This window comes from Pagrus major, chromosome 11 (assembly GCF_040436345.1).
Source record: "Pagrus major chromosome 11, Pma_NU_1.0".
NCBI lineage: Eukaryota > Metazoa > Chordata > Actinopteri > Spariformes > Sparidae > Pagrus > Pagrus major.
Genome location: NC_133225.1, coordinates 28,819,265 through 28,844,747, shown reverse-complemented (window position 1 = coordinate 28,844,747; position 25,483 = coordinate 28,819,265). Strand labels below are relative to the sequence as shown.

General features: G+C 39.1%; 1 protein-coding gene across 2 annotated transcripts in view; it reads left to right on the top strand.

Moving 5' to 3' along the window:
- The window catches only part of fnbp1l (formin binding protein 1-like), a 55,908-nt gene extending 33,954 nt beyond the window's left edge, over positions 1-21,954 (top strand). The window contains exons 4-16 of one of the 2 annotated variants that reach the window (XM_073475947.1): positions 480-627; positions 1,988-2,050; positions 3,433-3,537; positions 4,321-4,449; positions 4,701-4,847; positions 5,036-5,260; positions 10,834-10,943; positions 11,129-11,261; positions 11,458-11,552; positions 12,143-12,318; positions 12,730-12,767; positions 13,417-13,537; positions 16,286-21,954. In XM_073475947.1, the coding sequence (XP_073332048.1) occupies positions 480-627; positions 1,988-2,050; positions 3,433-3,537; positions 4,321-4,449; positions 4,701-4,847; positions 5,036-5,260; positions 10,834-10,943; positions 11,129-11,261; positions 11,458-11,552; positions 12,143-12,318; positions 12,730-12,767; positions 13,417-13,537; positions 16,286-16,293 (1,498 nt within the window). In that variant the 3' untranslated portion in view covers positions 16,294-21,954. Of the gene's footprint in view, positions 1-479; positions 628-1,987; positions 2,051-3,432; positions 3,538-4,320; positions 4,450-4,700; positions 4,848-5,035; positions 5,261-10,833; positions 10,944-11,128; positions 11,262-11,457; positions 11,553-12,142; positions 12,319-12,729; positions 12,768-13,416 lie in introns of both variants that reach the window. The other variant, XM_073475946.1, reaches the window with a different exon arrangement.
- The last annotated feature ends 3,529 nt before the right edge of the window (positions 21,955-25,483 follow it).

Sequence of the window (25,483 nt, the reverse complement as noted above, 5' to 3'; positions counted from 1 at the left end):
GATAAAAACAGAAATATAAATTCGCTATTCAAAGTTAGCTGCAAAAATTAAACATGATATGGTTTGCAATGTCTGTCCTGTCATGACTGACATACAAAAATGAATTCCTGGAATTTGTGAATTGATTCAGAATCTCTGAAGAAATTAATTGCAATTCTAATGTGAATCTGTTTTGTTCTTGTTGTTGCTTCTTAGTACAAAAAGAATATTTATTTTTAGCAATAAAACATGGTAAATTTGAGGATGTGTACAGTCACTGCAAGGCTAAAGTAATGCAGGAGACTCATGCAATAATGTAAAATATCTCATCCTACACCACACTAATCAATCCACATGTTGTACTTTAGATATTAGTTTATATTTAGGTTCCTGTTTAAACTCATAATTGACACAGTATGACTGCAGATGCATCTGGGATCAGACCAGAGAGGATGCTTGGTGCATGCAGGTTTAATCCCATGTTCAATGTGTGTTTGCAGGTTCACGTCATGTCTGTCCTTCTACTCTATACTGAATGAACTCAACGACTATGCTGGTCAGAGGGAGGTGGTGGCGGAGGAGATGGCTCATAAGGTGTATGGAGAGCTGATGAGGTACAGCCAAGACCTCAAAGCTGAGAGGAAGCACGTGAGTACACACACAAGTTCAGACTTCAAGGTTCTCAGTTTACTCAGCAGTTTCTCAGCAAACCTGTTGCCCTCCGCCATAAAACGGATGTTGCTGTTTTCCCTCAGTATCCTGTGATGCCTTGTACTTTTTGATTTCTGTGTGGCTTTTTTCAAGACGATAAAGATGTTTAAAGCCATTTGTCTTTACCCTCTGCCACCTTCTGCTGAAAATTTGAGATCAATGTGCTTTGGAAGAACAGCGCCCTCTTCCTGATATGCAATACATTTCACTCAATGACACATTATAAGACAATGTACATGCTATTGTTCCAAATTATGGTCTTGCTTGTTTCTGCTTATCATATTGATGTCTTAAAATAAATGAAATGGTAGAACAATCCCGCAGGCAACAATCTACATGCTAAAGCGGAAATTAGAAGTTGTCTTGATTCATTAAAGTTGCTAATATTTGCTTTAAGGCTGGCAGTGCAGTGTCTCTTTTTCTTTGTATTTGGAAGCAAAGATGGTTTTCCTTTTACCAAAAAAGTATTTTGAGTTGATTTAAAAGTAGGTAAAACGTCTTATGTATGTGAGTGTTTCCATGTTAAATGTTAGCTGAACATCAACGTATGATTGGGGCTGCAACCAAATAATATTTTCATGAGTGATCGATCTGCCGATTATTTACATGATTAATTGTTTAGTGAAAAGTACTTATTGCAGTCTCCCAGAGCATAAAGTCGCGTCTTCAAATTGCTTCTCTTGTCCAACCAACATTTCAAAGCACAAAGGCTTTTCAATAAGAATTCTTTAAGAATGAAAAAAACATCCATGAATGCAAAACGTTCATAGCGACTGGCTTTTGTAATAAGTAACTAGTTTTCAGTGCAGTTTCTTATTTTACTACTTTAGTCACAAGACTGCGGCTGCAGCCTCAGCTCATTTCTCCACACAGGATTGTTATTGTGTATGTAACTGTGAAGTCCAGTCATTTTGTGTATGTGCATATGAATGTGTTCTTATACACATTATTTTTATATATTTTCCTGTGGTTCTGTCTAAATGTCTCTTGTGTGTATGTTTGTGTGTGTGTGTGTGTGTGTGTGTGTGTGTGTGTGTGTGTGTGTGTGTGTGTGTGTGTGTGTGTGTGTGTGTGTGTGTGTGTGTGTGTGTGTGTGTGTGTGTGTGTGTGTGTGTGTGTGTGTGTGTGTGTGTGTGTGTGTGTGTGTGTGTGTGTGTGTGTGTGTGTGTGTGTGTGTGTGTGTGTGTGTGTGTGTGTGTGTGTGTGTGTGTGTGTGTGTGTGTGTGTGTGTGTGTGTGTGTGTGTGTGTGTGTGTGTGTGTGTGTGTGTGTGTGTGTGTGTGTGTGTGTGAGAGCAGCATCTACAGGAGGGCAGGAAGGCCCAGCAGTATTTGGATCATAGCTGGAAGCAGATGGACAACGTAAGTGTGGAAGGAGGGAGAAGGAGGAGGGATGGAGAGAAAAAAATCAAGTGTTCAGTGTAAATATTCTCTGTTAGCGAAGGCCAGCTGTACTCTTCTCATACTTGTTTGCATGAGGAATGCAAGAAATGCAAACAAAGGTAACTGTAGGACAAATGGGGATCCATTTTTTTGCCCCCATAATTCCACACATACCATTGTTTAGTGAAGTGACAAATGTTGTATTTCTGGTGATTGTATATGTTTTTAAATTAACATTAATGTTAGAGGCTCCTCTGTAATGTTTTTTTTCCTTCAAATTAATAGAAAATATAACATTGGATTGTTTGTTTCCGCCTGTGAAAAGACAGCAGTGTCTTTTCTTCTTCCTGGCAAACTTCCCAGTCCATGGGGACCAAGGACAGGGGCCAGGACACACACACACACACACACACACACACACACAGGCCTCAGTGTAGACCAGCCCCCCCCCCCCCCAAATCAATCCAAAGCAAAGGCCCATGTGCCACATTTGGACCTTGACAACCTTCTTTTTGGCTCCTAAAAACCTCCAGAGAGAGAGATTCCATTCGGTCACTTCTGAGGTCATTTAATTGCATTTGTGGAGTTATATTCTAACAATCTCATTAAAAAAACTTATAATTAACCACCACAATTCCATAAGAGCTGAAAAGCTAATTGCTGCTTGTTAAATTTATAAATAATACGTGTCTAGTCACATTTTTTGGCCCGTTGCCCGTTAGTTGAGTTACTTTACTGTGGCACATGTGATAGGGAGTGTTTTAGTGTGTGGTCTGTGTGACTTTAATAGTGACTACTTAGTGACTGGACTGTAACGTCTCAGCTATTCACTGTGTTTTTTTCACTACTAATCTGACCCAGATGGGCTGGCAGGAAGTAAACCATCTCTTTCTGTCTGATTCATCTCCCTTGTTGGCTTTTTTTCTTCTTTTTTACATCTCATTCACATATTTTTGTAGTTTTATTGGCTAAGAGCTCTTTGAAAATGACAGGAAATATGGTCAAATGTGAGAAAAAGGTTAAGACTCCTCATGTCAACATCTATAGCAATGAAGACTGCATATAACATCGACTTTCTACCATCCAAATTAGAAGCAGGGTTCTGAAAATGGGATCACAAATGTTTAATCATGTTGGATCAGTTATTTGAAGGGGGAGCTCTGATCTTTTTCGGCACTATAATGTCTAAAAAGAAAGTTTTCATATCAGCGCATATCGTAAAAATAATAAAAATAAAAAGTGGTTTAAAACCAGAAAATGACAGGAAATAGGGGCTGCATGAAAATGAAGAGGTTAAACAGTATGCCCTTTATGTCTAACAATGTGCTCTCTTTCTTTTTCTTTGTCTCTCTTTCTGGCAGAGTAAAAGGAAGTTTGAAAGAGAGTGTAAAGAAGCAGAGAAATCCCAGATTAACTTCGATCGGTTAGATAATGACATCAATGCCACCAAATCGGAGGTGGAGAAGGTAGGAAGAGCACACCTGCAACTCACGTGCTGTCAATCATTTTTGTTCATTTGTTCCCAGCTCCTCCTTTTTCATTATCAGTGACAGTACCAGCATGTTTATCCTCAGTCTATAGTGGGCAGATGACTCAACACTGTAAATTATTGCATGAGCCACCGCTAAATTTCTAACATGGTAGACAATAAACACACACTTCTTTCATCTTTTAAGATTAAAATCCATATTTAAAGTTCCACAGTTCAATAACAGAAAAACTAACTTCATGATATCTAGTACTTTGTTTTACTTAAAGTTAGCAGTGTATAATTGATGCCTATGAAATTATACAGTAGCTCTCTTTCCCCTACACTTACTGTATAATTAGACTATGTGGATTAAGTAAAAGCTTGAAGGAAAATAAACCTTTCCGTATAGAGGTTAAAGCACAGCCCAGCAGGCCTTGTTTTAGATGAGCCACTGTCTGTATAACAGTTTTTAACAGAGGAAAATAACAGGAAACATAATCCTATAAAAATCAAAAAAGTTATTTTATGAACAGTGTTGAGAGCAATAGAAATCCCTGAGAATTAATGGGTATTTGTGGTTTGTTTGAACCCTTAAGACTCCGATTAAAACATAAGTTTCCATTCTTTAAGGGGAAAATGCAAAAAAAAATTTCAGCAGCAGCTGTCCCATTTGTTCGGGAGTATAATTAAATGTGTGCATTTTTCTTTTGTGACCATGTTGGACAGTTTGTTGAAGTTTCAGCTGATGTGGCTCTAATGTTTGCACTGATTTGTTCAGGCCAAAGCCCAGCTCTACCTGCGCACTCACATGGCTGATGAGAGTAAGAATGAGTATGCTGCTCAGCTACAGAACTTCAACGCAGAGCAGTGGAAACATTTCAACAACGCCATACCGCACATCTTCAAGGTAAACATGTTATTTTCACAAGAAAAGTTTTAACAGACATTGAATTTGAGTCACAAGTTTGTCGCTTCCATTAAAGAACAACTTTGATACATTTTTTCTGACACTTAAATTTTGTAAATTCCAATTCCTATATAGACTCGTTATCAGTACTGCACAGGGAGAGGATCTGATAACTTTGGGGTTGTTAACTGCCAAGAGGCTTGTTGAAGTATCAGCACTGCACCATATTTCTACTGTTTATTCCATCACAGAACCTGCAGGACATGGACGAACGTCGGACAGTGAAGCTCGGAGAGACGTACCGGAGCTTCGCAGAGGCAGAGCGGAGAGTCATTCCCATTGTCTCCAAATGTCTCGAAGGAATGGTTTCTGCTGCCAAAGCTGTTGATGAGCGAAGGGTATGTAGTAGACTGGAGGACAGATGTACTGTAAGAAAAGTATCTTGAAGAAATAAACTCTTACTTAATATATTGGAGGCATGGAGAGGGGCAAAAAGGAACGTTAATGTTGATAAGAGAACTTATTTTCACTTGCTTGGTATCTCCTCTCTCTCTATCCTTCTGTTTTTATTGTCCCTTCATCCCAGGATGCATCTATCGTCGTGGAGTCGTTTAAGTCTGGATTTGATCCTCCAGGCGACTTCCCCTTTGAGGACTTCAGTCAGAATCTTAGCAGAACGGGTTCAGACGGGACCATCAGCGGCACACCGAAAGGAGAAAGAGAGAAAGAAGGGGCCCCGGGGCCACGACCTGACCCTAAACACACGAGCAGAACCAAGAACAAGCTGTGGCTGTTTGGGAAGAAACCAAAGGTATAAACACTGAGGGGTGCTTGTAGTTTTGAGTCAGATGCTCAGAGTTCATGTGCTTAACACTTTTCTAAATAAGAATCTTAACCCTGTTATGTGATCATGACAGACTACTTCCCCCAGACAGCTTATTCGTAGTTGAGTCGTAGGTTTTTGTCACCTTTCCAGTGTTCATAACAACACTCTCAAATCTTTTCTGTGATACACTTGGACCTTGGCCTGCTCTATAAAGACCATGTTGGTTAATCATTGACTACCTGCTGTTGGTTTATGTTAACGTCATCAGCTGCCTCACAGTAACAGGAACCTGTGTGATGGATAAGGGTGTGTGTTTGTGTATATGAGTTAGTTTAATTGTTTAACACACCTTGCCCTAAATTATCAGGTGTGTTCCATACAAGTTGGGATTTTAAAACCCCTGAAAACTTGGCTACATTTTATCTGCCTCATCAGTTATATGAGAGTGATTTGAGATTCTGATTCTAAGATGACTAAATCTTGAATGGCATGTGGAAGTAAATTACTTCACTTTTTTCCAGTGGCGCCCCTCCCACTTCAACCACATGAAAAGAGCATAGACACAAAAGGAAATATAGCAATACCTCATGTGAAATAACTAAAACTGTTCTAACTCCTCGTCCTTGGCAGGAAATACTATGTTCATGTGGGATTCAGTTGCTCGAAAAGCTGTCTGAAAACACACATTTTCAGGTCCTTTCAGACAGTCATAAATGGCATGAAATAATTAACAGACACAGCTCTCAGAGACTTGGATAAAGAGTCATCTTGAGACATCAAAAAATATGAATTCACTGTTTCATGTAATCCTATAACACCAACATCCCCTCGCCTCCTGTTCTTTGGGGCTAATGTTTAAAAAGCTTGAATGAGTCAGTTTGAAGTCATCAAAGTGCTTTGATTCAGTGAGGAAAAGTCATACAAGAGTCATGCTTTTGACTCTTTCATGGCTGAGTGGGAGTCCTGAATTTTTTAATCATAAATTCTGTTTCATCTGCAGTTCCAAAGAAGTAATTAAAAAAAGGGGAAACTTTCACTTGTGTTCATACAGTGTTTCTGCGGGTCCTTAAAACGTTTAAATACTATTTCGACAGGTCTTAAAAATTTATAAGATCATGAAATTAATATTATTTTCATTAAGTTGCATTTACTTCAGTCTTGCTTTAAGATGTGTGTTTTTTTTGGGGGGGGGGGGTGGAATTGTATAGATCAGGCTGGAACAAAACTAAAAAACAAAACAAACATGGAACAGATACATATTTAAGGATCAGAGCACACACAGCTAGCAGTGATAAAAGTAGCTAAGTACATTTACTCAAGTACTGTATTTAAGTAAAATTTTGAGGTTTGTGTACTTTACTTGAGTATTCCCTTTTTATGCTACTTTATACTTCCACTCCACAACATTTCGAGGCTTGTACTTTTTTACCCTCTACAGTTATATGATAACTGTAGTTAGTTTGCAGATTTTATGGTGCGTCAGAGCCAAAGCAGCAACTTTTTTTTAAAATTAATTTATTTTATCTGCAATTAGATTTAAAAAACAGTGATTCCAAATGTCAGAATAATTCTGAATATCAGTTCTGATAATCGATCAGGTCAGTAATCAGTCAACCCATAGTATACAGAATATAATGTACATGCATGTAAATAAATGTATGATTTACTTTACTTATACTTTTGATACTTAAGTACATATATATCAGTTATCAGTCTCCTTGATTTCTAACAACCAATATCGGTATCGACCCTGAAAAAGCCATATCAGTTGACCTCTTCTTCTTACAACACTGCTAGCTAGTGTGTTGCAATGTGGTGTGTGGGCTAACACGGGGGAAAAAAGATAGCTACTTCTAGAATTAATACATTAAAATTGTTTATGTTAACGTCACACTCATCTATTATGGGTAAGTGCATGTTCAATGAGATCTGGCTCGAGAGAAGCCCCTTTATTGCTTTGTTGATTATAATTAATCTGAAGCCTGCTTCACGTTTTAAAATTAGGAGTTAAAAGCATCAGAGTCACATGGGAAGTTAGAAATATATAAAGCTATCTTAAAAGCCACCAGCAAACACCTGCCATTACCCAAGTCCAGCCCCAACACGACCTATTCTGCGCTATAAAACATTAAGTCCTGCAACTCCAGACAGCCGGTTAGGGTTAGGGGATGATTTTTTTTTATCAATGTTGATGTGAAATAGGTGTAAAAATGCTTTAATAATGGTCTTTAAAGGGACCATGACGGACTCCTTCCCCCAGAACCGAAAACCATCATCAGATGAGAAATACTTTTCACAAAGTAAAGTGTCATCCTGACCTCTGGCTTTGTCCTCTCTTCCTGCTGCCCCACCAGTCCCCTTCCTCCTCTCCTCCTCCTCCTCCACCTTCCTCCTCTCGTCCCCGTTCCACCTCCCACCTTTTTCCTTCCTCCCGGTTCAGCTCTGACCTAGTGAGCCACTATCTGTCTGAGATAAAGACTACAGTACCCAGAATCCCCCAGAATTTGAGGGGCCTGAGGAGAGGGGTGAGACAGGAAGTAGTGTTTAAGTGTGTTTGATTAAGACAAGTTGACATCAGTGTGTTTTTTTTTTGTTTTTTTATTTCTTCCACAGGGTGTCTGCCATTCCTTGAAAACAACAGAAAACATACTGAGTTCCGTTAAACTCGAGACCTCATTTTTATCTAAAAATGGTTTAGATGTTATGAAAGTGTCGTATTTTCATTTGATTGATATTTTCAGAACTCTTAACTTGATGAAACCTGCAGACATCCTGTTGTACTGTGTCTGTCACTCATTTGGTCTTTTTTTCTTTGTTTGTCTTTCTTGGTTTGTTTCCTTGTTCTTCCTTTCCCTTTTTTATTCCATTTATTTCTCTTGTTTTTGTGTGATTTTTTTCTTTTTTCTTAATCATTTCTTTGATTTATGAGACAGATTTTAGCTCGAATCACAAGATGGAGGATCCTTGGTGATTGATGGTGTGTGTGTGTGTGAGGGATTTGGGGGATTTTTGGCATTCTGGTTGCAGTGTTGTGTGGGGGAAAATGGCCAACATCATGTGTGGTGCTGTGATGTTGGTCTGGCATGTGTTTGCAGTGATCTGTGTGCGTGTGTGTGTCTGTGTGTGTTGGAGTGGCTCTGTTAACAGTATCATACAAACTAGTAAATAACACCCGCCTCAGTGCCAAGCCAACGCTTTGATTGGCTTTCGCTCTCATCAGTTCTGTCAGGACCATCTGTGATTGGTTGCTTCTCATGCTGGCTACATCTGACAAGTGGCCGTCAGAAGGACAAGTGGATGAAGTGGCTGACTGACTGTTGGTTTGACCACTGATATACCCACTGGTTATGGAATATTGTCTAATTTGTGTCAGACAGGTGGAAACAGATTTGATAAACTGTGTAGGAAGTCAAGTTAAAAGTATCCTGTGGAGCTTTCTTGTAAACAGACACAAGTTTACATTCACACCAAAATGCATTGTGGGTATCCTTGAAGCCTTATAATCATGTTGAATTCAGTAAATAGTAGAATGACACTCAAGAAAGCACATGCCTTCAACAACACAGCTGCACACGCTGGTAGTTGCAGTTTTCTATCTCTATTTGTTTACTTATAATGGATGTAAAAATGACAACCCTTTATAAAAACATATTTAAATCTGCTAGATCCATATTCTTATTAGGATCTGCACCATATTGTACTCACACATAATTACCAGCCACCTAGATTTGCCTGAAGGTCAATAAGTCAATCCAACAGGGACTGTTGTTTATCGACAACTATTTCGATAATACACTAATTCTTATTTTTTGACTAACAATCAATCCATTAATCAAGAAGATAATCTTAAATAATCAATAATGAAAGTAGGTAAATGTTTGTACACGAACATATTTCCCCTCAGTATTGTTACGGCGCACTCACACTTGGCCCAGTTGCTTGGTACTGGACTATGGGGTCAAACATGCTCGGGTATGGTACGGCTTGCCTAGTGTGCGTGAGCCCTTCGACGCCTTGATACACTTATTTGTGCATCACTCCCGCCATCTGTCCATAAGTAGAATAGCAGGATAGGCAGCTTGATCTCAAAACAAACAAAAAGGGGACCCGCATTAAAAAACATAGCTATTTATCACTACGACTGGTTAGAAACTCCACAGGGTACTTTTAATTATTCATCTTAAAGATTATTAAGTAATATTTATGTACAAGAATGTATTTTCAACTTCTTCCACTCATTCAGCCCAACGTTTTTTTTTACTACCAGTTTTCCTTTTTGTCCCTATTTTTTAATCAATGAAGAAGAAAAAATCACAATTTAGTTTGCGGAGCAGGCTCTTATTTATTGAAGGTTTTGTAACTTAATGCCAAACAGAAATATGAATGCTGCCCCTGTTCACAGTGGATACTTTCTTAGTTGTTGATGAAATCAGAAGGGAATCATTGCGCAGCAGTGGGCCAATATAAATATTCAACTGTAAATAGTAGTTCATGTCCATTAAACAACATGTGTTATTTCATAAACATGAACTATGTGAGAATATTTACACTCGCCTACTGGTCTGTGACGGTTCATTTTAGATTTTTACCTTCTGGCCGCACTGGGAACACATATCGACCTAACTTGATTTTAAAGCTGACACGCTGGCATCATGGTGGCTGTTTGAAAACTAACCAGCATTTCATGTCGTTTGTCTCTTTTTACTTTAATGATTAATGCGTCAGTGGTCAGTCAAGACGGTAAGTGTGTGTGAGTTTTTAGAGTAGTTATGAGAAGACCCAGCAGTGTAGGTGCTCATGCACATAATCCTCACTGTGTAGGACTTCCTGTAGTGCCCAACACACAGTATAAACCCAGTAGTGATAGTAAATTTAGCTCCTAGTTAAAATAGATTTCCTGAGTTCCTCAGCTTTTGTCTGTTTTACTCCGTTTTAATGTCAGTTACTAATACTACTAAGTATAGTTAATTCAGCAGTAATGACACTTTCCCAGAGGGAAATTGGGTCACTTCTTAGAAAATTGTTATTTTTAATTAGTAAAAGTACCAACCTTGCAAACAAGTATATACATATCTAAATATTGAGTATTATTAAGCAGGATATTAATTGTAATTTAAATGTTTCCATTCAATCTCAACACAACTGCTGTTTATAAGATCACAAATTAACTTCCAACCTCAACATGTCTCAGTGTGTTTGGTGCATCAGGCAGTTTTAATGTCTCACATTTTGATATTTGCAACTACAGGATTACTGCCTTTTTTTTCCCTTTAACAATTCCTTTAGTTAAGTTGAATATAACAGCTACATGCTGATTTGGGTTCGGATTTGGGAAGTCTCATTCTGTGGAAAGTGTGTTAACAAGTGGAGGCAGCTGAGACAACATTTCAAAATACCAGTTTAACAGATCCCTCCACACATCAGAGAAACATGTAGATGAATTTCTATTCCATCTGTTGTATTTGTTGTATAACAGGATCACTCTTCCACATCACTGGCTTCATTCTAAATTTATAAGTAGTTTAAAATATGTGTCCATTTGTTTTTTTTACCTCCAGGCCCCATCTCTGGAGGATTTCAGCCACTTACCCCCCGAACAGAGGAGGAAGAGGCTGCAGCAGAGGATTGATGAGCTCAGCAAAGAGCTCCAGAAAGAGATGGATCAGAGGTAGGGCCTCCAAACAACTCCCTGTGCAGTCACAAACCATCATCACTCATCCAGAAAAATCAAGGAAAATAATAATAATAGATGAATCTGTTCTCACTTGTCCTATTTGAATCAATGTGGATGTGTTTATGTTGTTTGTCACTTTTATGACCTGTGAACTGTCAAGTCTTGTTTGTGTCTTTCAGAGACGCCCTGAACAAGATGAAGGATGTGTATGAGAAGAATCCACAGATGGGAGACCCCAGCAGCCTACAGCCCAAAATATCAGAGACGATATGTAACATGGAGAAGCTGCGCTCAGAAATCCACAAAAATGAGGTATGAGAGGGAGGAGATTTAGATTTGTTAGAGCAAATAAAGAGCTGACAGTAAGACCTTAGACTGAGATGAAGGGTAAGGGAAGAAAAAAGAAGAGTTTATACAGATTTATACAGCTTCTTGCTGATGTCAGTCAAAATATATTGTGTGTACTGTAAACTCCTCTCTCTCCCCCTGTCTCTCTCTCTGTTGACAGACTTGGTTATCTGAGGTGGAGGGAAAGCAGAGCTCCAGAGGAGACAGAAGACACAGCGCTGACAACCACCATCACACTCCTCAAGGCAGAGAGAGGTAAATGGTTACACACATGTGTACAAAATATCTGCAGAGAAAGATGTCCAGGGCAAATGTGTAAACATAAGGTACATTTGAATGACATGAAAAGAGTCACAGGCTATCATTGTGTTAGCTTCAGCAACAGCCTGTTGGAGAGGCTAGCTTAGCTCATCCTACAGTGTTAACTGTGTTAGCTTTTCCAGCTGGCTAACATCAATGTTAACTTCTCCGACAGTTATGGTTTGAGTAGCCTTTCAATCATTGTATTTCAGTATTCAGTGTTGGTCCCCATCTTCATTAAGGATAGGATCTATGCCATCCTACCTTAGCTAACCTAACTTTAGTAATTCCTCAGTTACCATTGGGACGGTTCTCTAATAGCTAAATTCCTTCCCTGAGATTAGATTGGATTTTTTCCTAAATGCAGTTAGGAAACATGTTTCTGGTTCACTGGTTCACCACTACTGCAATATTTCTGATAACATACATGTTTCTTCAAGAGAATAATTTACACGACGTTGGCTCTTTTGCCGTCATTTATAAACATGAGTAGTGATGTGTTGAAATCATGCAAATACAAATCTCTGCTGCCTGTTTCCCTTCAGTCCTGAGGGCAGTTACACAGATGACACCAGTCAAGAGCATCACACACCTCACCACCGCGCCGGGCCTCCACAGCCCGGAAACCCAAACCCTGACCCACACGAGTTTGATGACGAGTTTGACGATGACGACCCGCTGCCTGTCATAGGACACTGCAAAGCGCTGTACTCCTTTGATGGTGAGGACAAACAGCATGAAATGTTGAAAAATCTCCACAATGTCTGGCAATAACGAGGACTCCATAAAGAATCAAATAGAAAAGAGCTGGTCCAGGGAAAGTGAGAAGGCTATAATACAAATCCAATCAAGCTATAAAAAGAGCTTAAAAGTTGTGTTTTTAGGATGTGATTCATGAAGTTTAAGAATGTAGTAAATTGTTAGGAAACCAAAAGGTTTAATAAAACCTGACAGCCCTGATTAATCTTTATATATGTAGGTAAATATTATTCTATTAGATGTTTTCAGTGATCGTAATACACAAAATATAACACTTCTGTGTTCTAACATAAAAACCAACATTAATTAAAAGTAGCTTGAGGAAAACCAAAACCAATCTAAGTGTGTGTTTAACTCTTTGTTTGACTCTTAGGTCAGAACGAGGGGACGCTGGTGATGGCAGAAGACGAGGTAATGCTTCTTATTTGTTATTTTGTTATATTTGTGTTTTATTACAGGTTTAAAATCATCTGGCTGTGTGCAGACCAAAACCAACAATAAACTAATCCTTATTAGTTTGATAATTAACTCCTATTTAATCAGTTAATGCCTCATCTGCATATTTATTAACTGGGGAAGTTTCATGGTGATATCTGTTAGTTAACATTTTTAACCCATTCACTAGTTCTATCTAAAAATACATATGTTCAAAGGCCATTTTCTTAATATTTAATCAATAATCAATTGAGGAAGTTTCTCGTTATTTTTTTATCACCAGTTTTTTCACCAGTTTTTGTCAACAAAAGAATATCTTTAAAGGCTGTTTCCTTAAAATGACGGTTTTCTCAGACTCTGCCAGAAATCTCCACTTCAGCAGCACTTACGTATGCCAAAATTTCCATGTTCTGAGGGTCTTTACAAAAGAGTTTGTTCATATCTCATTCATAGCCTGATTTAAAGAACAATTTTATTCCTAAAAACAACAGTGTTAGCCTCTCGAGCAGGCTAACATCAATGCTAGCTGATTTCAGAATGCTTGTTATACAGAAACTAATAAAACTAATAATAATAACCACCAGAAGAAGCTCATTGTGTTCTTCTGACATCTCCTCCACTGCAGGTTTTGTACATCATTGAGGAGGATAAAGGCGACGGCTGGACAAGGGCGAGGAAGCAGAGTGGAGAGGAAGGCTACGTCCCCACCTCCTATGTAGAAATCACCATGGAGAAAAACAGCAAAGGTGCTGTCACCTACATCTGAAGCTACACTGTCCTCTGTCCTCTCATCCGTCTGTCACCCCCTCCTCCACCCCTGTTTTCTGTACATCCACATAACACTACAAATGAAAAAAAAGAACATCTGAACACTTGCATGGACATTCATTCATCTTGTTTCTGTCTGTCCTCCTCCTGTTTATTCCTCTAACTCTGTAATCATTCGTCCTCATCCTCACCTCATTTCTGTGGGACTGGTGTTTCAGAGGTGAGTGTCTGAGCTCAAAGACAAACAGGAAAAACATATTCGATGGTGTTTGAGAGATTTGTATGTTGTATATGAGGTGTTTCTTTGTGTGTGTGTGTGTATGTGTGTGTGTGTGTTGAGGTGTCTCCACTGCTGTTTTGAGCCTGACGTTGAGGCAACACCACTTCTTTATCGATCAAAGTGTTCAAGATCATTTTATGTAATATATTAGAAGCAATTTATTTTTTATTTTTACTTGTTCCTTTAATTATTTTGATGTTTCTTTTTTAACCTGGAGACGTTTAAAACTGATTTTAAGCTCTTTGGTTTCCTGTGTTGACATCATTTAAAGGTGTTTTTATTTGTCTGATTGCTGTGTGTGTGTGTGTGTGTGTGTGTGTGTGTGTGTGTGTGTGCGTGTGCGTGTGCGTGTGCGTGTGTGTGTGCGTGTGCGTGCATGCGTGAGTGAGTGTGTGTGTACCTGCACATTTGTTTTTCTGTGTTACTGTGCCATTATGCTTAAACTGGAAGATCCTGACAGAGGTCTGTTTGGTTTCAGCCTCTGTAGAGAGACCGTTTTCATCTGGACATTGTTACAGGAGTTCAGTCTTTTAGATTTTGTGTCCCTTCAGAGCAGAACTGGACATTTTAAAGGACAAAGCTGGTGTTATTCAGTATTTGTCTTTATTGTCAACAAAACCAATGTTTTAGTTTGTAAACACTTGATGTAAAGGACTTCAGTCTTTACTCAACACTCACTGAAACAGCTGGTCGCTGAAGTTTTTAGCAAACATTACTAAAACTGTAGTAAATAATAAATTTGTTGGGGAATATTTTCAGCTACAAGTGTCCAATCACAACAAGACGGTCACTCAAGATGCATGTAAATGCCAGGTGTGAACTGACGGGCTTTGTGCTGTCTCTCAGGACGGATGGTAATAACAGGCCTGAACGGGGTGTTTGGGGGGGTCCAGACTCTCAGGTTGGGAACAGGTTTTCTGGTGGGAATTTCTGGATAGCACAGAGGAATAAGAAATATTCAGTGCGCAGATAATAATTCATAGTTGGTTTTGGTTTGAAAGATTAAGAAAATATGGAATATCACCAGCTGTATTCTTTATCTAAATCTACATCGACCGATGTAAGAGACCTCAAGTTAGGAAATACAGTTAGTAACAAGTTATGAAAGTGACAGTCAAGTCCAGTGTGAAAATGATTTCACTTCAATTAAAGGAGGCTGTAAGAATAATTCTGATTATTCTCATTGACATATCATGTATTTGATGTCTCGGTCTCTGTCTTCTTCTTTGAGTCACTGATCAAACTTTACAGTTTCCACTGATGTCCATGAGAGTTTAATACTCTGCTGCTCCTGTTTCACAGTTACCATCTCAATATAGTCACGTTCAAAGGCTTATTAAAGCAGCCGACACCCTGTAGTGCAAACAAAAGTGCAGAATCATGGCACCCAAATATAGAGTGACCTATACAGACTGGAAAGTGTTAGCATAATGTTATCAGCTCTTACACAGTTACCGGGGAGGCTGCTGAGTGTAACCAAAGGTCATGAACCTGCTGCTGTATGGTTTCACAATAGACACTGAACACTGTGTTTGAGGATAATTCAGTTTCAATTCATTTACAACATGCTGAGCTGTACATTCAGTCTATTGTGGATACATGAAACACGAGATAGTGATGTCAGTCAGACTGTCACTCAGTCTAGACTTGAATTTCTTGATGATTGTTGGATGGATTGCCATGAAAAGTTTGTAAAGGCCCTGACACACTATACTGACATCAAAGAACATCAGCGATGAAAACCATGATAAAGCAGCGTTTTTTTGACACTCTCGCTAATATATTAACTTCTTATCGAGAAGATGTAACAAATATTCTTAAAACTTGCATTAAAACACACTGGAATCACTTTTTAACCTTAAATTTTGTCGATCGTCTGTATCACAGATGGGACATACATCTGCTTTTAGTGAAAAAGAATCAGTTAAAGAATCTTAAATAAGTAATCATGAATTCCTGCACAAACAAAGGATAAGTAAATGCTGGTACCCTCCTCTCCCTGTCAATGTGCAAGGTGAGCCTTCAGCCATGGTTACAGGCTGAGGTAATTCATAATAAATCATGAAATCAATCTTGGACTGTACGTAAGCGAGCCGGACAGCTTTGATGTTGCTTCATTCATGTAGGGAGATTAAACACGTTCACCTATCGTGAGTGTTTTTTAAATTTTTTTATTGTGATCCACGTGATCTTTTATCGGCCCAGAGATGCTTGGCGACATTGGCAGATGGCCGACCTGGTGTGTCAGGGCTGTTACGACCAGTTAGTTTGACAAAAGAAAGAGAGATAAGGATCCTCTCAGCAGCTCAGACTGTTGACAGAAGCAGCACGATACGTCTTCCTTTTTTTCCCAGTCGAATTTTAAAGTTTTATTCCTCAACCTCAATCATGTGTGCGCGTATGTGTGTCTAGTTAGTAACTGTCTCTCTCCTCTATGTGACTGCAGGTTCCTGAGGGCTGCAGGGTGGCCGGGCGATTTGATTGGCTGGTGGAGGGCTCACGCTGATCGCTGATTGTTGGTGGTGGGGGTGGTGATGGAGAAAGAGAGAGGTAGAGAGGGAAAGAGAGATAAAGTGGCAGGTTTGCATGTCTGCATGCTCACTTATCCATAATCACCAAAGCATTCTGGGATAGCAGAGGAAGACAGGAGGGTCATAAATAGAGAAGTAGACGACCTTAAAGCTGAAAACAGGCTTTGATGTTGTTAATATGTGGCAGCCAGTGGAGAAGTCCCGCCATTACCTGCAGGAGTTTTTAAATGTTTTTTCCTGGTGGTGAAACAGCCTGTAAAGATGATCACACTGCTGCCGGACTTGTAATAAAATAATCAGTGGCTGCAAGTTGCAACTTCCTGGTTTGTAAGGCTCTTAAAGGAACAGTTCACCCAAAAGTGAAAATTCAGTCACGATCTGTTGTGCAGTCCACAAAACATTTCTGGAGCTTCAAGGCAAAACAGCGTTGCAACATTCTCCTTAACAACTGAAGTAGATGGGGACTTGTTCTAAACGTTAAAAAAAACAACCGAAACTAGCACTACCTCCGCCACGGCCTAATCCAATATCAAGTAAAACATATTTAAATCAGCTTGATCTGCATTTCGTTTTAGGATCCACAGCGACCTAAAGACACCTGCTTTTTTTCATCAATATCCATGCGTTATTCCCTGAGTAATGAATGAAAATGTCTAAAAACACCCTATCTCACAATGTTAAAGAAAGTGAGAAAAACTTTCCAGATCTGTCCCTTTATCTGGATCCACACCAAAAGTAAACATCCTCCATCCAGGTTTCGTGAAAATCCTTTCAGTAGCATTTGTGTAATCCTGCTGACAAACCAACCATGGATGAAAATCTCCTTGTTGGAGGTAAAAGAAACAACAAAACTAACATAAAATGGCTCCATACTGCTCGTCCAGTGTAATACAAGTCTCTGGAAGCCCAGAGATCCCCATAGATTTGAAAAGATGTCACATACAGCTGCAGCTGAGCTCCTGCACCACTTTTAGCTAAGCAGCTAAAGGGAAGATTTTTGCTTAAAAAAGGGTGTAAATAATGTATTTTCAAATCATTCTGAGATTGTGGGACTTCTGGAGACTTGGATTACACCGGATGAGCTGTGAAGAGCTATTTTGTGCTTTCCTTGTGTTGTTTTTTAAACGTTTTAAAACAAGTCCCCAGTTTCTTAAGTTGTTTAGGAGAATGCTGCTTTTTGATTGAGGATTTTTGGACTTTGTCTGACTTTTACATCAACATGTGGGTGAGTAGATAATGACTGAATTTTCATCTTTTGGTGATATGTTCCTTTAAAATATGGCACTTCTGTGCTGGCTGCGCATGTTTAACGGCCTTGTTTAGGGGTAAAAACCTGCTGATGTTCTGCTCTCTGGGGTGATAACATTCAAGTATGTAACTCCTTCTGTACTACAATATCGAACAAATTGAAACGTGAAGCTGTGTTTGTTAACCGAAGAAAGCACGGCTGCACGTAAACTAGAATACATTTATTTTCATTAGTCGTATAAACAGCTTAGGAATCTTGTCTCTTTCCGAATAACTGGAATATTTTGTGCATGTAAACAGTCTCTGATTTTGCAGGAGTTGGTTTTACCTTCCATATGAGAGCAGTGCAACAGCAGGGTTTTTGCTCTGATAAGTGTTTAGTTATGATTTATCTCCCCACCTCACTGATTCACCGTCTGCTTTGTGCTTTAACAGGAGAGTGTGCCTGTCATGAATGAAATGAGTCTCCTCTGAGGGTGCCGCTCAAAGCGTTGGAGGAAAAGTGTCTCTAAGCCTTTTGTAGTGGCTTCTTTTTGGGTTTCACAAACCTTAAAATAGCATTTTGACAGGAAATTCTCATCACAAACGAGAGAGCAACTTCATCCTCTGAGGGATGCTGTGAGATGCAGCTGAAAGCTGCAGGAAATACCAAGTAAGTTTGTGATGAGCTATTTCTTGGTCAAACTGCTATTTTCAAGGTCAAAAATAAGGAAAAAATGTCACGATAGCTTCTATGAGCTATCTCAGTTTCCTTTTTATAGAAAACTAAAATATTTTCGAAGTTTTTTTCCACTTGGCAGTTTCTCTAAATCAGACTTTACCTCCAAAACTTTGGTCCAGCTCCTCGTGAGAGAAAATCAGTTAATTTCTAACGCAGAACATCAGGGTTTGTCACCTTATAATGGTTGCAGTATTTGCTGCCACTAACAAAGTCAGTCCAACTCATCCCTGTCATCATCATCATCATCATCATCTGTGCTCTGTTGGTGATGTCTGCCTGCCTGCCTGCCTGAGCCACCTTGCTCCTCATGCCTGCCTTCACCCTCATACAGTCGCATGTCCTTCATGTGTCCCGAACATGATCGAGCGTTTCATCAGTGACTTTAACTGCATTTCTATGAAAGTGTGTGTTTGTAACTTTGGCTGTGTCGTATGTTGAATGGAAGTCCAGCATGAGTTTGATTTATGTTCGTGTGTTAAATGTCTTCCAAAACAACAGCTGAGTAAAATGCGAGCTGCTCTCTCGGCAGATAGCAGAACTATCAGGTGAACACAGGACCTCTCTACCACCTTTCCTTTCCCACCTTTCCTCTCCTTTTCTTCCTGGGTTGTAATTCCACCAGTTGACCAGCAGGTGGGAGCCTTCCTTCACCAAACCACAGCTCAGCTTGAGCAGGACTGAACCACTGTCAGTTACACCAAACATCAAGAGGAGCTCTGGTGTCTTTACAGTCAGACTCTGCCTTAAAACTTCATGTTGTTTTACTGTGGAGGGATTATTCCACGCCTACACACACGGACACACACACACATCTGGGCGTGTGTGTGTTCTTCCGCCTGACTACATCTCCCATCAGCCACCTCAGTTCAGCCCCGCCTCCTCCGGGACTCTCTACTACATCTCCATGAAACGTGTTTTCCCCATTTAATCAATTGTATTTGTGAATGTGACGACACGCATGAATATATCAACTACATGTATGCACTGTATGGAAGGCCAAACGGGCCAAAAACACATTCATTTTGCGCGTTTGGCTTCTGTACACGTTAACGCGTAAATGTGCATACATGTTCTCGTGTTACATGTGTGACGTTTTACCATTGAATGATTTGTACATATTAACATCTTTTATGTCATGCTGAATGTGTTTCCATGGTGATTGTTTTTAGGTTTGTTTGATCGACACTCTTCATGAGAGACAACGCGGTTTGAATTGAACTGATGCACTTTGCCCTGAAGTACTACAGCATTTGAATCTGATTAAATGAATGAGTGAGTGAATAAATGAATGAAATAATGAATTAATCTGTTGTCTGCTGAAGGAGGTGTGAACTGCGTGAATGACCACTGTGTAGCAGCGAGAAAACAAAAACAGCTCTAGTTATTCTCTCCTCCTGATGGTTTTTATACTCTTTTGTAACTCTTGACGAGCATTGACCGACTTTCTTTGCATGATTTTCTGGATTCTTTGAACTCATCTCTTTTTCTGGTGATCGTTTTTTAACCATTCACTGTAACTCTTCAACAGACTAACAAAAAAAACTACACATCTGAAGTAAAGTTTGACTTCCTTTTGATGCTATTTAAGACAAAAATGCCACTAATTAATCCGCTCATGTCGATGTAAACAGCAGGTGGCAGCGCTTTCGTTGTAATCTGTTCCTTCGATGAAGCTGTGAAATGTACAGAACGATGCTGTAGGTGTTGTTACTTGAACTTGCGGTCACACTACTCCACATTTCCTCTCCTGTCTGTGAATCATTTTGCATCAGACATTCAAGAAACTCATTGTCATTGTGATGAATTAACTTTCCACAACTTGACGTTTTTGCACTTCATGCAGATTAAACAAACAAGATACATTTTTAACATTTGGACAGAGTACAGAAGCCCTTGAGGGACAAGTGAAGAATTATTTTTTTTACAGTGATCCATTTTCTTAGTCTGATCTGAACTGTTTTCTGTCCTGTGTTATGACTTCAGGACTAGTGGGGGGAAAGTTTGCCAAGTTCCTCATTTTTTAAAATAAATTTTCCCTCTGTGAAAATGTGTGGGGAAAAAATACAGGAGAAAGAAAAAAAATAAGTGTGAAATAGAGTGGGGGGGGGGGGGGGGGGAATTTCTTCATGAAAAAACTTTTTTTTTCTTCATGTTTTCACAGATGGGAAAAGAAAATAAAGGAACTTAGAAAGATTATCCTGACTGGATTACAAAATGAAAAAATTTCTTCACTTGCAGGCTAACGGGTTCCCTTGGTTTCTAGTCTTTATGCTAAGCTAACAGGCTGCTGGTTATAGCTTCATATTCACCGTACAGACGTGAGAGGTATCACTCTTCTCATTCAGCTCTGGGGGGGGGGGAAATGTTTTTCCCCCAAACGATTCTTGAAAAATGATGCAAATGAAAGTAAACAAATTCTGCTGTCTGCCAGTTTTTGCTTTTTATGTACACATATCCATCAACGCTTTTTGTTTTGTTCACATATCTAATGTCACGGCTCACGTTTTTGGCTGTTTGTTTTTTTTAAGCTATGATATTAGATGTGTGCAAAAAATGTGTTACTGTTAAATCCTGTTTCTGTTTTAAAGCAATTAAGGCTGAAATTTTTTTTTTTCATCATTGATGTGTTATTTTCGATTAAGTTTATTAAATTTTAAAAATAGTTAATAATTGAAAGTTTTAACAGCCCAAGGCGATGTCTTCCAGTGCTAGTTTTGTTCAACAAACCCCAAAGATTCAATTAAAAACTATATATAAAATGAAAATCCTCACACAAAATGTAGAAAATAGAAATAAGCTTCAACACTAAACCTGCTTGTTAATGTAAACGTGCACTCAGACTGCAACATAAAAGGTGATGGCCCTGTGTTCTGATAAATGAGTGTTTATTTTTACTAACTCTTAAACAGACAGACAGTCTGAATATTTCATTTTCTTCTGAAATGTCCTCTTTCAGGTTGAGTGCACTGTCCCTTTAATCAAAGCATTAACAATGTAGGCGATAACACAGCAGCTTTGAAACTTTACCAAAAGTCCCATTAACTGTTGATAATTATTTTCTAACCATTGATATACATATAAAAACTGAGCTGTGTATTGTAATAGCCGCTGTGCTTCTGAATATTATGCAAAACCCCATAATAACAAATGAGCTTTGAGATGCTAAATATGATAAAGTCTGCAGTAAGTTCGTGTACAAACAGTTTTTTGCCTAAACCTGCCAGGCTACTGTGAGCATGGTGCTGTTTACCACCCAGCAAGAACCAGACGTCTTCTTCTACATTCCTCTTCTTTTTTTAAAGTCTCATCATGTACAGATTCTCTCCTGCTGTTTAAGTCACGATGAAACCCTTTTTGTTTATCAACGTCAACATCAAATCACAGTAAATAAAACCAGCAGGCACAAAGTGATTCTGCAGGATCTTAACATCCATGTAAATGTGTTTTTACCATGTTGTATATGTTGTAATAACCAATGGCAGTACTTTCTCTTTCCATATCGATGTGCACATCTTTTACTTTGAATGTTGTCAGACACTTTGTGAACAAAATGCTTTTTGTTTTTCCTCTTCTTCTTCCAAGATATTGTTCTAATAAAATAAGCAGCAATGAGAAGTGGATTTGTTTTCTTTCATATTTTATCGGTGCAGAAGGTACGAAGTGATCTCCTGAACTCAGCTGTGACCTGCAACAGTGTTGTTCAAGTTCAAAGCTCAGTTCACACAAACCTGTTCACATATTATTCTGCATTCTGAACTAAGTTCACAGCCCAAAAATGAACTAGTTCATGTTCATTTGTTTTGTTTCTCTGTACTGACAACAGTCGTGGACGGAGGCATTATGTTTTAAGTTTGTCTGTCTGTGCGTACGTCCCATTCTCATGAAAGCAAAGAATTTTGTAAAATTTGGTAACAATGTCCACTATGACTCAATGATGAGCTGATTAGATTTTGTCAGAGGTCGAGCTCACTGTGACATCACACATGAATTTATACATATATTTATATATTACATTTGACAAACAAATGTCTAACAGGTGAAAATTAGGAAGTTATTACATTTGATATCCAAAAGGTCAGAGGTTAAACACACTGTGACACTTCTCCAAAATATGTTCTGGCCATTATTAAATGCCACAGCTCTGAAACAGCAACTTGACTAGTGCACTGAGGCATACAACCATGAGGCGGTAATTCTAGTTTTTCCTTTAAATGGCTGCACTGAGCTAAATCTCAAATCTTTGAGCACTTTTAGCAGTAACAAAGTGAGATTAATGCATGATCAAGAGGATTCTGGTAACATTATTACACTTCAAAACTAATCACCAGAATAAATAACTTAAAGTTAAACATTTTGGCCTCAGTCCTCACTTTTTCTCTGTTACAATGCTGTACTTATGCTGTGGTTAGGTTTAGACACAAAAGCCACTTGGTTAGGGCTAGGAAAAAAAAAATTCAGTTTAAAATACCTGTTTTGGTCACCACAAACAAAGCTGGTTATTGTCCTGAAGGACATGAAACATTGCCCTCTACCATTTTATAATGCCTGGTTGTATTTATGAGCCCTAATGTTCATTTGTTGCAAATAGTTCTGTCAAGTCATGCTCGTGCACACAACATCCGGCAGAAATAAAATAACTGAGTCTACGAATCACGTGACATAACTGTGTTTTTAAACGTTTGCGACACATGCAGACATTCAGTCCTCCTCAGATCGTACACCATATTTATTGAATCTTACAGTAGTTCATAACAATATAAACATATTAAAATCGTCATCTTTTTTTTTACAGTCAGTCTTCCACTTAAAATATGTACAGTCAAATTATTAACATGCCAACATTTCAAATATGTACAACTTTAGTCTCACATGTGAGCGCACTCGTGGCGTTTTTTTTAATCAATTCATTCGCGTTTTTGCTGAAACAAAAATATTTTCGGAATCACTCTGAGCTTCATTTACACATGTACAGAAAGTATCTCTGCTCCTGTGAATGCAGTTAAAAATATTTACCTTGGATCTTTGTCATCTGATGATCGGAGAAGAAAAATACCTTTTGGGAAGTGATATTTAATACATTTCCACGTTACTGAATATCTGAACTGTTTCTTGACCTTTTTCCGCTCGTTAAAAAAGCAACAAACTGATGTGAGGCGGTTTTATATCAAAACAACAGGCTGACACCTCGATCACTCATTGTAACAGTTAAATAAACATATTATTTCGATCAACTCAGTAGATAATTTCTCTTTTTCCTCTCTCTGCTGGTCTCAGGATTCAGAGCTCGAGGGACCATGTTCTCCATTAACTGGAATGTCAGTGTGAAAATCAAACAAGTGCCTGTTCAGGAAAAAGCAACACTTTCTAGACCAAAGTCTCCCTTTAAGCCTCTACTGTCGGCTCTGTTCTCACACGACTATCTGTCACTCCCTTTAAAAACCTAACCGAGCAGCAGTTCCACCATTTTCGGGGGATTTTTGTCACCAAAACATCAAGAAACTTTGTGACCTGTGGCCGCTGCATCCCCTGATCCTGGTGAGTGAAACGTAACTGACAGACATGATACCTGTCATCACAGTCCAGTGACACAACGATGTACAGTCTCTCCAATTCTGGGGATATTTATATTACAAGACAGGTTTAAGGATAACAGGCTCCTTAAAGGTGTCATTTGTGGCAAAAAATGGCAAGAAGTTGGCTCCAAAACTCTTGGTAGAGCTGTTATTCTAACTGATAAAAGTCAACATTTTATAGTTTGGTAGATGTTTTTTTTGTTAAAGCTGCTGAAAGCATCATCATTTAGCTAACTTCCTGTCTGTTTTGCTGTTAGGAATCCCCTCCCTCCTCCCGATGTCACCACACTTGCACGACTCCTTTCTTTTTTTTTGAGGCAGCTCTCTTTGCCTCTTTCTTTAGTTCAAGCATTTTTCATTTCATGGCCTGTTTGGTAATATGAGGGCCCGTGTCCACATTGTGTTTTTTTTTCGGGCAGAAAAGCGCTGGCTGTGCTCTCAGGCGTGAAAAGAGAGAAAAAAACGCTGCATGTACGTCTTGTCTCTATGGCAACAATATCTTGACAACCTGCTGCTGTACGATCCACACTGCCCCTCTGCAGCTTACTATCCGTTTGTTCTTTATTTGACATCGGGACCACAGAGCAAGGAGGATGTGGGTGCATGACATGATTCATAGGAGACAAAATACAGTAAATATTCTCACCGAGGCCAGGAAAAAGAAAAGAGCCATGGTGATGTCATCAGCACCTGCCTGAAAAATTGAGAGACTTTCAACTTGGAGCGGCCGCACAAAAAAGGCGGAGCGCTCTGGAAAAAGACACTGGGTGCTGTGCCTTTTCTCCGCTCACTCCTCATTGGAAACGATTAAAAAAAGACGCTGGCTTTCTGAAATAACTCTATGTGGACACAGGCCCTAAGCCTTCATCGGGAGCGCTGGAGTTGGTACGGTAGCTCTCTCTGTTTCAGGGATCCTGCTCTCTGCCTGTTCCCTGAGCAGGACCACCTCTTTATGGAGTTCTCTGTCCTGATTGGATAAAGTGGGCAGGGATAGCAGAAAATTAATTTTCTCTTTTACTGCATGAGCAGGGGGAGGAGAGATGAGTTACTAACCAAACACTCTCAAACAGTTTTTACAGATGGAATACAGAGAAATGTAAGGCTTATTTTAAACAGAAAATAATGCTTACAGATGCTTTAACATGTTTAGCTGCATGTCAGACTCTGGCTGTTTGTGTGGAGTCTTATAGTGACTCTGATACAACAGATGCCTTGTCCACGCTGATACGGATATTTTTTCAAAACACCCCCTAAAGTGATTATTTTTTTAAAACTCTGGTTTCTGTGTATCTGTGTGCACATATAAAACTGAGCTTTTGGGTAAACGATGACGTCATCCCTCAGTTCACTCTGCCTCATCCTCTGCCAAGCACCCTGTCAGTGTGCCAGAAAGATGTTTTTACAAAGGTAAGAAGATGTGTTAAATAACTGTAAGTAGCTTAATAATTAGCTTGAACTTTTTATTGTTTTAAGTCACTACAGCCAAAGGGGAAAAAGTTCACTGTGCATGCTCAGAATCATCTTCTCTGGTATTTTTGATGTATCAGTGACTTTATTGCCACCCACTGGCC